The 18753-nt window shown below is 44.8% G+C and overlaps 1 protein-coding gene across 3 annotated transcripts in view; it reads right to left on the reverse strand.

Moving 5' to 3' along the window:
• The window catches only part of LOC139237934 (zinc finger SWIM domain-containing protein 5-like), a 122183-nt gene extending 107649 nt beyond the window's left edge, over window positions 1-14534 (reverse strand). For 2 of the 3 annotated variants that reach the window (XM_070867254.1, XM_070867253.1), the window contains exons 1-2: window positions 14338-14534; window positions 8546-8747 (exon numbers count right to left, since the gene is read on the reverse strand). In XM_070867254.1, the coding sequence (XP_070723355.1) occupies window positions 8546-8747; window positions 14338-14526 (391 nt within the window). In that variant the 5' untranslated portion in view covers window positions 14527-14534. The remainder of the gene's footprint in view (window positions 1-8545; window positions 8748-14337) is intronic. The other variant, XM_070867255.1, reaches the window with a different exon arrangement.
• Window positions 14535-18753: the final 4219 nt, after the last annotated feature.

Here is an 18753-nt window from a genome sequence, read left to right on the forward strand (position 1 = left end):
CATCTCTCCCCACTCCCGACATCATGCTGGTGCATACTATGGTTTTACAGCCTCTCCAGAATGGAGAGCCCAAGCTGGTCTGTGTACACAAGTTCCCACAGAGACACTCCAGCAAACTGAGCCTCTGAATGCCACTGCAGGGGCCCGTGACTGGCACCTAACTGAACACTAAGAGACAAAGTGCAGCGCAGAGGTCACTCAAGACAGGAACAGGGAGAAATTGGCAATGTAGAAACACCTCCGGCCACAGACCAGCAAGAATCCCCGTTCCGACTATTACAACAGTAACTACACTCCAAAAGTACTTCATTGGCGGTAAAGCGCTTCGAGACGTCTGGTGACCATGAAAGACGCTATATAAATTCAAGTCTTTCTTTTTAAGGTAAATAGTCACTGCGAGGCTAGTGCTACAGATGCTGCAATTCATGCCAGAGCCCAGGGAATTGAGAGAGATGTGGGGTGGGGGTCAACATCAGCCAAGCTCTTGGTTAAACACAAGAACATAAGAAATAGCAGGAGTAGGCCACACAGCCCCTCGAGCCTGCTCCACCATTTAATACGATCATGACTGATCCGATCATGGACTCGGGTCTATTTCTCTACCCGCTTCCCAGAACCCCTAACCGGTTAAGAAACTGAATAAATTTAAGACCGAGATAGATAATGTCCCGGCTTCCACAGCTCTTTGAGGCAGCGAATTCCACAGATTTACAACCCTCAGCGAAGAAATTCCTCTCGTCTCAGTTTTAAATGGGCGGCCCCTTATTCTAAGATCGTGCCCTCTAGTTCTAGTCTCCCCCATCAGTGGAATCATCCTCTCTGCATCCAACTTGTCAAGTCCCCTCGTAATCTTATACGTTTCGATAAGATCACCTCTCATTCTTCTGAATTCCAATGAGTAGAGGCCCAACCTACTCAACCTTTCCTCATAATTCAACCCCCTCATGTCCGGAATCAACCGAGTGAACTTTCTCTGAACTGCCTCCAAAGCAAGTATATCCTTTCGTAAATATGGAAACCAAAACTGCACGCAGCATTCCAGGTGTGGCCTCACCAATACCCTGTGTAATTGTAGAAAGACTTCCCTGCTTTTATACTTCATCTCCTTTGCAATAAAGGCCAAGATTCCATTGGCCTTCCTGATCACTTGCTTTCTGTCCAGTGACCTGTTGAAACATGTGCATGCGTGCACAGAGGACAGGACCAGACTCAGCTCGGACTTCCAGACTCGAATAAAATGTACCAACACCCACTTTCCAGCCTCACACAAGAGCAATCAATCAGACAAAACGCTGAAGGGCAGCCAGCACCTGTGAAACCATGTCCAGGCTCGATTCCACACCTGCAGGAGAGGTTAAGCAGAGTTTCCTCTGGTTTTGCCCACTGGCTGAACTGAAAACGACTGCAGTATTACCACGTGCTGAAGGTGCATCAGAACTGTTCTCCGCTAATGTCTGTTTGTTAGTACACAATTCACACACCAATCCCTTCAAACTGGCCTGTCTTTCACCCACGCTTGCATTAAAATAGCCTGCCAATGCAGTATTATGCAAGGTAGATCTTCTCCACTAGACAGAAGACTACCATTAAAGCAATTGTCTGGCATTTATCCTGCCTCAAAAAGGTGCTAAGAAGCTATTTTACTGAAACTATGATACACATAATTAATCAAATAAAATACGAGATATAGCACCTCCACACCAAATGTTTTTGGAAAAGTTATCATAGGAAAAACCTCAAAATCTTTAATATAATTAATCAGCACTGATACCCAGTTAATCCCAAGCAGGGAAACGTTTGCATTATAATACTGAAGAGTATTCTGATGAAAGATCATTGACCTGAAACGTTAACTCTTTCTCTCTCTCCAGAGAGATCCAACCAGTGTTTCCAGCATGATTAGTTTATTTTTCAGATTTCCAGCTGTTTTTTGCTTTCACATACAGTATTGTGCTTCCCTGGGACAAAACTGAAGAAAGCTTCAAAATACATGGTTCCTTTTCATCTTTTACTTCAGTATCTAGACATTCCCTTCTCTCCCACGCAACGTACCAGTACATCATCCTACACGTGCTCTTCCGCTCTGTTGAAATCTCCTCCATCCATTCCTTTCCCAGGAGCTCCCACGTACCCCATGTATATTACATAGAAACATAGAAAATAGGTGCGGTTTTCAATGCCACGAGAACAAATTGGCCTGTACAGGCACTCTGACAGGTCGGTCAACCTGGACATCTTTGGCACACACTTACTCACTGCCAGTAGATCAAAGTCAGAGAAAAAGAACTTGCATTTCTATAGCGCCTTTCACGACCTCAGGATATCCCAAAGCACTTTACAGCCATGAAGTATTTTTGGGCAGGCCACATGTGTCTGGCATGTGGACAGAGGCTCCCAAAGCATGTGCTCTATTCGGAACTCCTTCATGGCAAACAAGCCAAAGGTGGACAGAGGAAACGTTACAAGGACACCCTCAAAGCCTCCCTGATAAAGGCCAACATCCCCACCGACACCTGGGAGTCCCTGGCCAAAGACCAGTCCGCCCTGGGTGGAGGAAATGCATTCGGGAAAGCAATGAGCACCTCTAGTCTCATCGCCGAGTGCATGCAGAAATCAAGCGCAGGCAAAGGAAAGTGTGCGGCCACCCACCCCTTCCCTCAACAACTATCTGTCCCACTCGCTCGTATTGAACTGTTCAGCCACCTAAGGACTCATTTTAGGAGTGGAAGCAAGTCTTGCTCGATTCAGAGGGTCTGCCTATGATGATGATGACTTTTGAAGTGTAGCCATTGTTGTAATGTAGGAAGTGCAGCATCCAATTTGACCCTAGCATGTTCCCACAAACAGCAATGGGATAAAATGACCAGATAATCTGTTTTTTGCTATGTTGATTGAGGGATCGATATTGGTCAGGACACCAGGGATAACTGTTCTGTTCTTCTTCGAAATAGTGCCTCGGGATCTTTCACATCCACCCGAGAGGGCAGACAGGGTTTAACGTCGCATCCAAAAGACAGTGAAGCACTCCCTCAGTACGGCACTGGGAGTGTCAGCCTAGAGGTAGGTGATGGGGAATGGGATGTTGTGGATAACAGAGCCAGCAGAATCATGATGGCCTCCTTCTGTGCTGAAAAATTCAATGATTATGGGACAATCAGACAACATTCACAAGCTTTCTCCCTCTCATCGAGTTACGACAATACTGACAAGTATCGGTTACCTTGTATTAATTCCAGGATAACACCCAAAATACATTCATTAAACGTGCCCACAATTGGCAATGCTGGGTTTTAAATCATTCAGTATCAAATGTTACAGTAATTAACAGGTTGTTATACAAGAAAACTAAAATCCTCTTCATTCACTGCAATGGAGCCTGTTCCAAGGCGGCATCCAAGCCTTTGTCTTCACATCTGTGTTTAAATCCATGCACCCGTTAATTTGGATTTTCTGATACCAACCAATCTTGATGTTCTGATCCAGGATTTATCCACCAGTGAGGCAACTGCGGTCATAAACAGCCCTTTAAAAGCCTCCAGTCCCACAGCATTCAAACGGGTCAAACCAGCAAGCACGTGAATGGATGGAGTAGGCCTGGTTTTCAAACGCCGGACTGCCAAGGCTTGGGAGTCGGAAGCGACACAAAAACCACAGATTGGGTTCGAGGGAACGAATGCGAAAGCTCAGCCCAGTCCAACGGGCTGCAATGTTCATTTTCTCGCTACTGAAGGGAACAAGTGGAGCTGTGTTTGCTGTGGTTCAGTGGGTAGCACTCTCACCAAGTCAAAAGGTTGTGGGTTCAAGTCCCACTCTAGGAACTTGAACACAGAAATCTAGGCTGACACTCCCAGTGCAGTGCTGAGGCTGTCAGAGGTGCCATCTTTCAGATAAGATGTTAAACCGTCTGCTCTCTCAGGTGGACGTTAAAGATCCCAGGGCACTATTTCGAAGAAGAGCAGGGGAGTTATCCCCGGTGTCCTGGCCGATATTTATCCCTCAAATCAACATAACAAAAACAGATCATCTGATCATTACCACATTGCTGCTTGTGGGGGCTTGCTGTGCGCAAGTTGGCTGCCGCGTTTTCTACATTACAACAGTGACTTGTAACTTGTGCATAAAACACAAAAGGATAGTATGCAGGTACAGCAAGTGATCAGGAAGGCCAATGGTAACTTGGCCTTTATTGCAAAGGGGATGGAGTATAAAAGCAGGGCAGTCTTGCTACAGCTATATAAAAAGATATTGGTGAAGCCACACCTGGAATACTGCGTGCAGTTTTGGTTTCCATATTTACAAAAAGATATACTTGCTTTGGAGGCAGTTCAGAGAAGGTTCACAAGGTTGATTCCAGGGATGAGGGGGTTGACTTATGAGGAAAGGTTGAGTAGGTTGGGCCTCTACTCACTGGAATTCAGAAGAATGAGAGGTGATCTTATTGAAACATAAGATTACGAGGGGGCTTGACAAGGTGAATGTAGAGAGGATGTTTCCACTGATGGGGGAGACTAGAACTAGAGGGCATGATCTTAGAATAAGGGGATCCCCATTTAAAACAGATGAGGAGAAATTTCTTCTGAAGGTTGTTAATCTGTGGAATTTGCTGCCTCAAGAGAGCTGTGGAAGCTGGGACATTGAATAAATTTAAGATAGAAATAGACAGGTTCTTAAACGATAAGGGGATAAGGGGTTATGGGAAGCGGGTGGGGAAGTGAAGCTGAGTCCATGATCAGATCAGCCATGATCTTATTAAATGGCGGAGCAGGCTCGAGGGGCCCTGTGGCCTACTCCTGCTCCTATGTCTTATGTTCTTATGACTACACTCCAAAACTACTTCATTGGCTGTAGAGGGCTTCGAGACATCCGGTGGTCATGAAAGGCACTATCTAAATGCCAGTCTTTCTAATCAGCATGGCGTTCAGAAAATGCCAAAAATGACTGCAGGTATGGAAGGATTCAAAGGACCTAAATCTGAAATGCAAACTGGTCTCTTCCCTTTTCAGATGCTGACCAGCCAGCAGAGCATTTCCAACCTTTTCTGGTTCTATATCCAGTTTCCAGCATTTCTAGTTTATTTTCCTCTGTAGACCCAAGCAGCCCAGCCATAGAGTAACTGACAGAAAATGAATAATCAGACGCAGCTCCGCCTGTGCCCAGCTCGAGGTAGTCACTATTTGAGAACCAACCAGCCAATCTCGCACATTTAAAACTTAGATGAGGAGGAATTTCTTCTCTGAGGGTCGTGAATGCCCCAGAGAGCTGGAGGCTGGGCCATGGAATATATTTAAGGCGGAGATGGACAGATTTTTGAACGATATGGGAGTCAAGGGTTATGGGGAGCGAGCAGAGAAGTGAGTTGAGCCCAGGATCAGATCAGCCATGATCTTATTGAATGGCTGAGCAGGCTCGAGGGGCCTACTCCTGCTCCTATTTCTTATCTTTGACGGTTTGGCCAAGGAACCAAAATGGAGCTGAATTGCACAATAGACTTGTTCAGAGAAAGGGTTAACAAGGCAAGAGACACTGGCAAGAAAGGAGCAAAGTATGAGCGGTCGATACAGCATCATCCATTTAAGGGAATCTCGGCGCATCTTAAATGGGCTGCTGGCAAATGGGAAAGTCAAAGGCGAACTGCACAAACACAGCAAAATTAATTCACAAAACAGCTGACTTGCACGCCAAGGTTGTAACAAGTCACTGGTGCTCAGCAGGCTTGACAAACTGCTCAAATTCTACATTTTATGATTTAAGTCGTTATTGGAAGCCCTTGGGTACATTCCACCCTTTACTGCAAACGCAACATTTGTGCATTTTTGCCGAAATTATTTTTTTTTTCTTGTACGTCGCTGGATCGACTTGGGAGAATGACCTTGCAAGTGCAAAAAAATGAGCTTGTTAAACAAATCGAAAAGCAGACACCTGCCAGTGGTTTCTCAGGGACCTCTGATATGAATTATACATAATTACACACCCCAAACAAATCAGTGTAGGGAAGCCTAGAGGCCAACAACGCAACAGAGACAGAAGTCATTGGTGCAGTGTTACCACACAAAGGGAAACTGGATTACTGACTCATCGTCTAATCAGCTTTCAGAACTGTGCAAAAGGTTCGTCTGTTATGCAAGCACTATAAAAAAAAGTGTGATTTTTTTTCATACACGTCAGACGAGGAACTAACGCTCAATAAAAAGTCTCACATATTCCTAGCTCAGATATTATAATACTCAAGAGAAGGACAGAATAACTTGGCAGGGGATTTGGTGGAACATATACAATCTTTGATGAATTCCTCCCCTCCTCACTTTAAGGCACCAATTCAGCCAGGATATGGATCCAGAGGCATTGGCACATCTTAATTGAGTGCCAAGGGGGAATGCGTTCAGACTATTTGACCTTGGGAGGCAATCGTAACCAGGCTCAACATCCTATCCACACCCCTGCACGTCCCAGGATCACGGCAGCAATCAGGTGCGGAAACCCGGCTGATTTCCCATACTCCTCCTCCTCCTCCTTTCTCCTCGCCCCCCCCCCCCCCCCCCACTGCCCCAACAAGGGATAGAAAACAAGACAGACATTCTTTTCAATAGCGCCGTTCTCGACCACCAGACATCCCACAGCCCTTTTCAACCGATGATGTACTTTTTGAAGTGTAGTCACTGTTGTAATGTAGGAAATAAGACAGCCAACTTGTGCACAGCAAGCTCCCACAAACAGCAATGTGATATGACTGGTTCAACCGTTGCCACTGGATAAAGGCTGAGCTCTGTCAAGCCCGTGTGGTGGCTGATGTGCAATGGTCACCACACGATAAAAAAAATCCACGCACCGGCATCTTCCACCTTCAATTGGAGTTCAGGACTGGAACATCGGGTCCTTCATTGAAACATCTGTGAACTCATGTGGAAGCAAGTCATCCTCGTTCGAGGGACCGCCGATGATGGATATGACTGGATTTTTTTTTAAAGTTGCTAGTTGAAGGATAAACATTAGCCAGGATACCTAGAATAACTTCCCTGCTCTTTGAAATAGTGCCATGGGATCTTTTACGTCCACCTGAGAAAGCAGATGGGGACCTCAGTTTACCAGCGACTCATCCAAAAGACGGCACCTCTGACAGTGCAGCACTCCCTCAGCACTGCACTGGAAGTGTCTGCCTAGATTAGTGTGCTCAGGTCCCTGGAGTGGGAATTGAATCCACAACCTTCTGACTCAGAGGCGAGTGTGCTACTCACTGAGCCATGGCCGAGACTGAAGAGGCAAGTTGTAGTCCCTACTGACACTCCAGCTAATGAACTAGAAAAGAAGGCGGGGGGCGGCGGTGGAGAAAAGGAGAATCCAACCTGGAACCTTAAAAATCTATGTATTCCAAGGCTGAGGAGGGAGGCGGGGGAGATTTGATTGAGGTATATAAAATTACGAGGAGCCAAGATAGAGCGGATCGGAAGGACCTATTTCCCTTAGCAGAGGGGTCAACAACCAGGGGACATAGATTGAAAGTAATTAATAGAAGGATTGGGGGATGTTGCAGAAAACTTTTTCACTCAGAGAATGGTGGGGGTCTGGAACTCACTGCCTGAAAAGGTGGTAGAGGCAGAAATCCTCACCACATTTAAAAAGTACTTGGATGTGCACTTGAAGTGCCATAACCGACAGGGCTACGGACAGAGCTGGAAAGTGGGATTAGGCTGGATTGCTCTTTGTCGGCCGGCACAGACACGAAGGACTGAATGGCCTCCTTTAGTGCTATAAATTTCTATGATTCTATTCTTTCAGTACCATGTGTTTCGTTTAACTCCGTAAACATCACATTTTTAAAATTGAAGGTTATGCCCTAAGCCATCTGAAATTAATAGCTTATTTTGACTTCACCATTGTGGGAAAATGCAGCATTTCCACCGTCTTGGGACCACACTAGTATCGTAAGAGGAAGCTCATTGCATAAGAGATGCTGCTAACGGTTACTCACTACTTGCCAAGTTAGTAGTCTAAATCTGGTTAACTGCTCCTTACAAATGATACCCTCTCAAGTTCAAAAACATTAGACACGACCCAAAACTGTACAAAAAGTTTCAATAGGTACAGTGATTTCAAGCAAAGATTTCTTCCCCACCTACTTTGTTGCATACCATCAAGTGCCTTTTACTGATAGGGACTTCCGTGAACTTAAATCATTCCTCCCACAAGCAGATTGCATGAGGAAATAATGCTTTCTCCAAACATCCTGGAGGGCATCTCTATCTTGCTGTATTTCTGGTGCGCAAGCAAGATTGAGTGACTGACCATCGCGCTGTGATGAGGTCTTCACCAAACAGGGACACGTCATCAGAAATGACATGGTGGCATACCATGTACACTGCTGATCGAAACTATATTCATGCGCCTCAGATTATCCAGAGTATTAAGGTGCCCCAGATTATCCAGAGTATTAAGGTGCCCCAGATTATCCAGAGTATTAAGGTGCCCCAGATTATCCAGAGTATTAAGGTGCCCCAGATTATCCACATTCAGCAACTGCCGCCTATAGATTACTTCACAAGGTACTCACCTACTTGTAGTACCCGATCTATGGCTCCGGTTTCCAACAATCTTAGCCCTTTGTTGAAGGGAACCTCGCCGTCCTTCTCCCCTTCCTGACACTGATAGCTGAGTGACGAGTACATGCAGATCTCCCGCTCGTTTCTGGGGAAGGACCAGAAAATAATCCTCCTCTGAACCGGCTCTGGAATGCGAGAAAATCTCTCCTCTACCTACAAATAAAAAGGTAGACAAAATAAAAGATTGAACACGACGGTATCACGTCAGTGGAGAATAGCATAGTAAAGGCTTCAAGAGGGAGAACTGAAGACAATAGCGTGGGAACAAAATGCTGCCTGGCCTTCAGAAGTAATCAGCTGAATGTATGCGTCTCTAAAGTTGAATTAAGCAATTTTCATTTTCCAACTTTCAACGAAAATCGGTGAAAGTCACAATATACAGGACAGCAAATCCCACAAAAGGTTTATTATAAGGTCATGATAGATTGCCTCTGATGAGGATTATTAATCTTGCACAGGCTGTGCCAGCAGCAATGTATGATGTGGCTAGTAGCACACTTTTTTTAAAAAAAAGATAGCAACTAGAGTCTGAATATCAGCTGCTCTTTCCTCCCCCCAGCCCCTCCACAATCCAATCCAACTCCCCCCAAACACAGTAATTAGTTTTGTACAGTTTGCTCGTATAAATCACCGTCCTAACTTGCTCAGGACAGACTGACTAATTCAAAGTAATTTAGAAAACATGCGACAAGAAAGGCCATTTGGCCCCTTTCTGCAGATGATGTATAATTCATCCCATCATGGACACCACCCAAACCATCAGAAGGAGTGGCAGAGCTTTCTCCCTTCATTACTTGTTGGCAGTTCATCCCCAAGCTTTTAGCACAGCCTCGACTGCATAAAACACTACCGCAGATATTTAAACAACAGATTTCTTCAACAACATGCCCTCTGGAGCCAGTCCGTCACCTGCTGACTAGGTTACTATCTCTCTGCCAAGAGCGCAAGATAGTGGAAGAACTGAATTTCTACAGTAATCAAATTAGGCTTCGGGAAAACTAGACAAACATTAGCACCTGTAAATCAGTGGGCATGTTAACCTACAAACGCTCACCGCACTCATTGAAGCTGCTCTCCCCACCACTTCAACACAAGTGTTAGCCCATTTATTCTAAACAAATTAAGGCCTCAGTTCAGGAATTTGATACAAGTACATTGGGCAGTCGTACAACATCAGCAACAGACTTGTGCAGTGGAGTGATGCCAATAGAACATTGCGTTCAGTTCTGGCCACCACATTACAGGAAAGATGTGATTGCACGAGAGGGTACAGCAGAGGATTTACAAGGATGTTGCCAGGACTGGAGAATTTTCTGAGGAAAGATTGGATAGGCTGGGGTTGTTATCCTTGTAACCGAGGTGGCCGAGGGGAGAGACTTGATTGAGGTGTATACAATTATATGGGGCCAAAATAGAGTGGATAACGAATGACCGGGTTTCCCTTAGCAGAGGGGTCAATAACCATGGGCCATAGACTGAAAGTAATTGGTAGGAGAATTAGAGGAGAGTTGAGGAGAATTTCTTTCACCCAGAGGGTGGTGGGGTCTGGAACTCACTGCCTGAGGCAGAAATCCTCACCACATTTAAAAAGTACTTGGATGTGCACTTGAAGTGCCGTATCCTGCAGGGCTACGGACCGAGAGCCGGAAAGTGGGATTAGGCTGGGTAGCTCTTTATCGGCCGGCACAGACACGATGCCCAATGGCCTCCTTCTGCGCCCTAAATTTCTGTGATTTCATAATACACTAAAGAAACTTAAACCGATGCACTCACGCAATATTCTCAATTTGTTAACTGAAATTGTTTCCCCACTCTGATGGCAATCAGTGATAGCTGCCAGCATTCTCCCCAGTGGCAAGGGCGAAATCGAATTGTGTTGCTTTTTTCCCACAGTTCAAATGAACATTGTTTTTGATTTGTTTCCCGCCCCCATATGTACCCTTACACCTTAGCAAGATCCAAAAGAATAAAACAATTGTATATCGCCGCTGGTCTTAAAAAGTTTACATCACTTCCACTACACTAAAATCCAAGCGACAAATAACATAAGAAATAGGAGCAGGAGTCAGCCATTCGGCCCCTCGAGTCTGTTCCGCCATTCATTATGATCGTGGCTGATCTTCTACCTCAACTCCACTTTCCTGCACTACCCCCATATCCCTTGATTCCCTTAATATCGATCTCTGCCTTGAATATACTCAATGACTGAGCCTCCACAGCTCTCTGGGGTAAAGAATTCCAAAGATTCACCACCCTCTGAGTGAAGAAATTTCTCCTCATCTCAGTCCTAAATGGCCGACCCCTTATCCTGAGACTGACCCCTAGTTCTCGACTCTTTCATCGTGATCTAAACATGTAAAATAACAGACAGTGTGGGTTCAGACAATCACTTACGCGTCACTCATGAATTTATAGGAACCCTTTTTGATGGTCACAGCTTTTAACCTCCCTCCTTGACATCTGTTATTCTACATATAGCATATCGATAGCAACACTACAAGAAACCACAAACCATGTTGTTTCTCTTGGAAATTTCTGCTTTGAAGTGGAAAGGCTTTGTTATGCTTTTCTGTTAGTTGCTACAGCTTCAATCGCCTTGAGACAAAATTACGTCAGTACATGGCTGTGGGATCAGTACGTCCGGGGAGGGAGGGGATTCATAACGAGGAGGAGGGGGAACATCTGATGGCATTTTTTATTTCCACACCCACTCAGATAACCAGGCTTCACAAGCAACACAAACTCTTTATAGAATTGACTGTGTGGAACTTTTCACAAATGTTAAACCAGAGAGCAAAAGCAACACACAGGAAAAAAAAAAGTGGGACACGGAGCAGAAGATGAACTAGCCAGTAACTTACAAGCCCACGAGACAAATCAATTTCAGACGAGGAGCTTTACAGATCAACCTTCTCGGATCGGAAGGTCGGCTGTCAGATTAAAATCGCAATGCATACACAATATAATCCACAGTTGGACTGATTAAAGGTGTTACGATTACAATTGGGTCTGGCAGAATTGAGTGTTTAATCAGCGTTTCATTAAGTGTACCATGACATCCCAACCAAGAATCCGGGTCATTCAAGACCCATATTGTGCAAACAAGCCATTTGAAACTAGCCAATTCTCTGGGCCCAGACCGACAATGAAAAAACACTCGGAACTATGTTGTTTCGGTAAAACAAAATAATTCCCATGGTCTCACGACTTTTTTCTCTCTTCCCACAATTATTAAAAATTTTAGTGCACAGACCGACTCAAAAAACTTCTGCGAGTGGCTCTGACGAGGAGATTAAAGTGACAGACTAGAGTCTGAATTGTGGCTATCTTAACCAACTTTTGCATTCAGGCTCTCTCTCTCTCTCTACCGGGTCACAAGCCCCCAGGAGGAAAAAAAAAAGGGAGGGTGGGTAAAAAGTCAGACGGAAACACAATGAAGAGAGACACTAAAGTCCTTCCACCCTTGCTCACACACACACCTCCTGGATGGTTCCTGTGGAAACAGTACAGCTTTTCACAGATAAATCTGGAGGCTTATGACACACATACCAGAAACCCATCTTTCTTCAACCCAAAACTAAACTATGAGCACACACACACTTCAAAATACGAACTACAGAAAATCAATGGATATATTTTTCCAGAAGTAACTATGTAAAAAACAAACAAAAGGATATGCTCTCAAGAATGGCTCATTAGTTACATGCTCAATTCTTGTAAACAACCTTGTACAAGACTGGTAGCACAAGATCAAGTCTATGTGTCAATTAATTAGAATACTCTCGGTTTCATGACAGGCATGCCCATGTACAGAAAAGAGCTCTTGGGTAATGCTGTTCATTGTTTGGAAAGAGCATTGTGCAAATGAAGTCAACTTACATACACATATACACACATAAGCCAATTAGGAGGAGCAGTTAGCAAAACTATCCCGTACTAACTTACTGCAAAATAACTCCACAAAAGCAGCTATTACTGTGTTATCTGCTGAACCACAAAACCAAGAATGTAATCTGGAAGAAAATGCCAAAGTCTGTCAGTCAATCACTCGTATTGATGCTAAAATTAACTGCAGACACAAGGGTATTACACTCAGAAATGAAATGACGGCCACTACCAGAATCAGTTGTGAGTTACATTTTTTTACATCTAAAATGAGGAATTTGCAAAAAAAGTTTGGAAAAAAAATCTAATTCTGGATTTTAAAAAACTGGACAAACTATTCAGTTTGTGCTGTTTTAGGCCATCTTGTACTTCAAGACAGTCTTTAACAAGCCCTTTAACTCAATAAATGATAGTAAATTTGGGGGAACGTAGGATGTATACAAATCAATTTCTTCCCCCATTCTTCAATTTTCTTCCTCTCCCCAGTTACTATTCAGATTTTTACCTTTCCACACAACAAATTCCACTCTCCCACTGGACAGAAGTTAAAAACCCAGCTTTCAATTCAAAGAGGAGGATTTCGACTTCCCTCTGCTCTGTTTATAATCACTTTTTTCCCTTCCTCCTCCTCATTTTTTGTTTAAAGTTAAAAAAGGCTCTTCACTTTTCTGCTTGTGGGGAGTAACTCGACAAAACAACAGGTTTAGAAAAAAAAGTAATAACTTTACACAAAAAATTTTTTATAGTAAAAGTCTCTAATTTGAATAAATGAGATAATTTGAGGACAGACATCTGTACCATAGTATAAACTGGAAAATCTCTTGGGCAAAAAAAATTGGACCGAAACTAATATATTTCATAAAAGTTAAAGCTGGACGTTGTGTTGGAAGACTGTACAACAACTGTAATAGCAAATAAGACTTTAATTTGAATAAATATTTTTTTTAAATGATAGATGGGAGAAAGATTTGCACTGGTATACATTGAAAAATCTATTTTTAACGAAAAAGGCAAAAAAATGATTGGAACAAATAGTTTAATAAAAGTTACAGCTGGGGACTTTGTTGGAACAATTTTAATAGTAACTAAGACTTCAATTAGAATATGCAGCAATAGGACAAACTTTGCTCCGTTTTGGAAAATCTCTTGAGGAATGAAAAATGGGGCAAAATATGACAAACTAAAATATTTAATTTTTAAAAAAAGTTAAAGCTGTGGTGTTTGTTGGAACAATTTTGACAGCAAACAAGACTTCAACTTGAACAAGTGTGTTAAAAAAAAAGACAATTAAAGAAGGATTTGCACTGGTATACATTGGAAAATCCCCCTTTTTTAATATATTGGGATGGGAACTAAAATATTTAATAAAAAAAGTTAAAGCTGGGATATTTATTAGAAGATTGTACAACAATTTTAACAGCAAATAAGACTTCAATTTGAATAAAATAGGTGTAAAGAGAGAACTGGTTAAGGATTTGCACTGGTATACATTGGAAAATCTATTTTTAAAAAGAATATTGGGATGGGAACTATAATATTTAATAAAAAAGTTAAAGCTGGGTTGTTTATTGGAAGATTGTAAACAATTTTAACAGCAAATAAGACTTCAATTTGAATAAAATAGGTTTAAAAAGAGAGAATTGGTTAAGGATTTGCACTGGTATACATTGGAAAATATGTCTTTTTTTTAAATATTGGGATTGGAACTAAAATTTATTAGAGGTTAAAAGCTGGGAGTGTTTGTTGGGAGATTGTTGTGGATTTTGGGAGCTGCTGGAGCAGTGACAGCTCGGTCTTTATTGTTTACTGTGGTAATTTATTTTTTAATTTTCTATTTTTTTCCCTCTCCGTCTCTCACCTGCTCGAACGGCCATTTCTCCGCCACCTTCTTGGCACTGATGTCCAGTAGGGTGTCGGGCTTGTGGAACCTGCCGTGGCCCGGCTTTGTCTGGGCCGCTCTCGCCGCCACCGCCGCGGCCGCCGCGCCGCAATTGCCCAGACACAGCCGCTTGGCCGCCGGCGGCAGCTCCGCTCCCACGTCCTCCATCGCCGCCGACTCGCTCGCCACTGGCCGCACGCCGGCGCTCAGCGCCCCTCTTATAGCTCCCCCCGCCCCCCACCACCCGCGCTCCCGCCTCCCACTCCCATTGGCCCGCTGCTCCGCCTACTACCTCCCGATTGCTCAGTTCCCCCCGTCAATCAACCGCTTGGGCCGTCCCGCCTCCCTCCGGCTCCCATTGGCCCGGCTTCTCCCCACCCGCCGCCTTCTGATTGTTCCGTTGCCCCCCGTCAATCACGCGCTTGCCAGCTCCCGACTCCCTCTGGCTCCCATTGGACCGCATCTCCCCACTCTCCGCCTTCTGATTGCTCAGCTCCTCCTGTCAATCACTCGCCTCCGAGCTCCCGCCTCCCTCCGGCTCCCCTTGGCTCGCTTCTCCCCACCCGCTGGCTTCTGATTGCTCGGCTGACCCTGTCAATCATCCTCCCGCGCGCGTCAATCAGCCTCACAGCCCGCCCTTCCTTTCTCCCATTGGCGGAACGGGATGTCCATCATCCTCGTGTACCAGCCCACCCAGCTGCAAGGGAAATTAATAATGTCTCTTATAGCAGACTGAGTCAATCCTGCTCATGTCTGGGGCAGTCTAGTCTTGGTGCTTTTAAATCATTACCAGACAAGGACTGTAAATGTGGAAAATCCCTCAAAAAAGTTATCTTATGGAACTACATCACTAAACGTTCCAGATTATTCTTCTTTCGTATGGTAGTAGCAAAGGAAATCAAATATCAAATATCTTAAGTCGGATATCCAGGCCAAAGCTACCGGTGTAACAGCGTGGATATCTTGTAGGCTGCCTGCGCATTTCCTCCGATCTTAGTGCTCAATGATAAAAAAAACACTTGCATTTATATAGCGCCTTTCACGACCATAGAAAATAGGTGCAGGAGTAGGCCATTCGACCCTTCGAGCCTGCAGCAGCATTCAATAAGATCATGGCTGATCATTCCCTCAGTATCCCATTCCTGCTTTCTCTCCATACCCCTTGATCCCTTTAGCCGTAAGGGCCACATCTAACTCCCTCTCGAATATATCCAATGAACGGGCCTCAACAACTCTCTGCGGTCGAGAATTCCACAGGTTCACAACTCTCTGTGTGAAGAAGTTTCTCCTCATCTCGGTCCTAAATGGCCTACCCCTTATCCTTAAGACTGTGACCCCTGGTTCTGGACTTCCCCAACATCGGGAACATTCTTCCTGCATCTAACTTATCCAGTCCCGTCAGTATTTTATATGTTTCTATGAGATCCCCTCTCATTCTTCTAAACCACCAGACATCTCAAAGCGCTTTACAGCCAATGAAGCACTTTTGAAGTGTAGTCATTGTTGTAACATGGGAGACACAGAAGCCAACTCGTGCACAGCAAGCTCCCACTCCCCAACATTGATCGAGTGATAAATATTGGCCATCATAGGCAGTGCCTCGAAACGAAGATGACTTGCTTCCACACCAAAAAGGATCAGTTCACAGGTGTTTCAATGAAGGACCGAATATTCCAGGTCCCGAACCACATCTTGAAGAGTGGAAGATGCCTGTGCGGGGATTTATTTTAAATGTGTGGTGGCCGTTGCACATCAGCCACCACACGGGCTTAACAGAGCTAGGTCTCGGTCCAGTGGCAAGGATTACCCAAGACGACTGGAGACCAGCTCTGCTGCACGGACCTAGTACGCACACATATCGCAGTGTGGGCTGGGCCCGTGCTGCCCCTGGGCCCTCGCCTCTTCTGGGCCCCGATCACGTCCCTCTACAATCTCTCGCTGCTCCTTCGCCCCAACCTCGCCGCTCCTGCTGTACCTGCCCACGCTCCGATCACCGACCTGGACCTTGATAGGGTCCCTCTTCGCTGCCATCAGCCTCCTGCTCCAGCTCGCGCTGTACCTTGCAGTGGTACGCTGCCACGCTGTCCATGGGCCACTCCTTTTATGGCCCCGACCTGCCGCTGGGGATAACTTCTGCTCTCCTTCGAAATAGTGCCGCGGGATCTTTTACATCCACCCGAGAGGTCGCAGACGGAGCCTCGGTTTAACATTTCATCCGAAAGACGGCAACCGCAGAGGTTGAACTGTTCCCCAGCTATAACAACCCTCTTTGATAAGCACGATAATACGCATGAAATTTTACAACTAGGAGAAACATTTTTCAATCAGTTAGGCTTACTGGGTTACGCACACATTCCAACATAACATCCCTTGTCTGTACACTTTCACCCAAAGAAACATAGGAACAGGAGGCCATTCAGCCCCTCGAGCCTGTTCCGTCATTGAATTAGATTGTGGCTGATCTATTTTCCACAGATGTTGCCTGACCTGCTGAGATTTCCAGCATTTTCTGTCTTTATTCCATTTTCCCCACCTTTGCTCCATATCGTTTGATACCCTTACCCAATAAAAATCGAACGGTCTCAGTCTTGAAAATGTCAATTGACCCCCAACATCCACAACTTTTTGGTGGGGGCGGGGGGGGGGGGGGGAAAGAGTCACAAATTTCCACTATCCTTGGTGTGTAAAAAGTGCTTCCCGATTTTACTCCAAAATGGCCTAGCTCTGATTTTAAGATTATGTTCCCTGGTTCTGGATTCCCCCACCACAGGAAATAGTTTCCACTGTATCTACCCTATTGAATCCCTTAATCATTTAAATATTCGATGAGATCACCCTTCAATCTTCTAAACTCAAGGAAATATAAGCCAGGTTTATGGAACCTGTCCTCATAATTTATCTCTTTACGCCCTTATATCATTCTGGAGAATCTGCACACTTCCCCTTCCAAGGCCAATGTATCCTTCCTGCTCCAGATGGGGTCTGATACACTGAAGCACAATTTCCTCATTTTTGTATTCAAACCCCAATGAGAAAAAGGCCAATATTCCATGAGCTTTTTTGATACTTTTTTGTAGCTGTACAACAACAACTTGTGTTGAAATAGCACCTTTAACGTAGTGAAACGTCCCAAAGTGCTTCACAGGAATATTATGAGATTAAAAATTTGACACCGAGCCGCACAAGTAGAAATTAACGCAGGTGACCAAAAGCTTGGTCAAAGAGGTAGGTTTTTAAAGAGCGTCTTGAAGGAGGAAAGGAAGGTAGAGAGGCGGAGAGGTTTAGGCAGGGAGTTCCAGAGCTTGGGGCCCAGGCAACAGAAGGCATGGCCACCGATGGTTGAGCGATTATAATCACGGTGCTCAAGAGGACAGAATTGGAGGAGCGCTGACATCTCGGGGGGTTGTGAGGCTGGAGGAGATTACAGAGATAGAGAGGGGCGTGGCCATGGAGGGATTTGAAAACAAGGGGGCATTGCTTAACCGGGAGCCAATGTAGGTCAGCGAGCACAGCTTTTAATGATTTGTGTAATGGGACATCTAAATCCACCTAGTCTCCTATCATTAAGAAAATGTTCCATTTTTTTCCTCACATCCAAAGTCACACTTCCCCACATCTGCCCACTCGCTTACTCTGTCTATGTGTTCGTTTGTAACCTCCTCCTCTCATCTAAACAACGTATAGTGCCTCCTAACTTAGCATGAATTGCACACTTGGGATATACAATTTCCTATTGCTTCACAAATTATTTATATATATCTATATAAAAAGGAAGAAAGACTCGCATTTCTATAGCGCCTTTCATGGCCACCGGATGTCTCAAAGCACTTTACAGCCAATGAAGTACTTTTGGAGTGTAGTTATTATTGTAATGTAAAAACTTGCGGAGGGTGGGGGGAGGGAATGAACTTGGGCTGAGGGTGTCAGGGACTTTGCCTAGGGGAGGTAAGCACGCAGGCTGGGGTCAGGGATTTGGTTGGCTTTTGCTGAGAGCTCTACTTTCTATGTGACTGCTCGCAGGGGAGTTCTGAAGTCAGAATGGCTCGAATTACACTTTGTAAAGTCACTCAGAACTTCTTATCCTCCAAGGGGACCAATCAGCAATCGAGTCAGATGATAATGGAGAGCCAATCAGCCAGGAACACGGTGCAATAACTGGATCCATAAATATTGGCCAGGACACCAGGGGATAACTCCCCTGCTCTTCTTCCAAATAGTGCCGTGGGATCTTTTACATCCACCTGAGAGGGCAGCCGGAGCCTCGGTTTAACGTCTCAGCCGAAAGACGGCACCTCCGACAGTGCAGCGCTCCTTCAGCACTGCACTGGGAGTGTCAGCCTAGATTTATGTGCTCAAGTCTCTGGAGTGGGACTTGAACCCACAACCTCCTGACTC

Source organism: Pristiophorus japonicus, chromosome 24, assembly GCF_044704955.1.
Source record: "Pristiophorus japonicus isolate sPriJap1 chromosome 24, sPriJap1.hap1, whole genome shotgun sequence".
Taxonomy (NCBI): Eukaryota; Metazoa; Chordata; class Chondrichthyes; family Pristiophoridae; genus Pristiophorus; species Pristiophorus japonicus.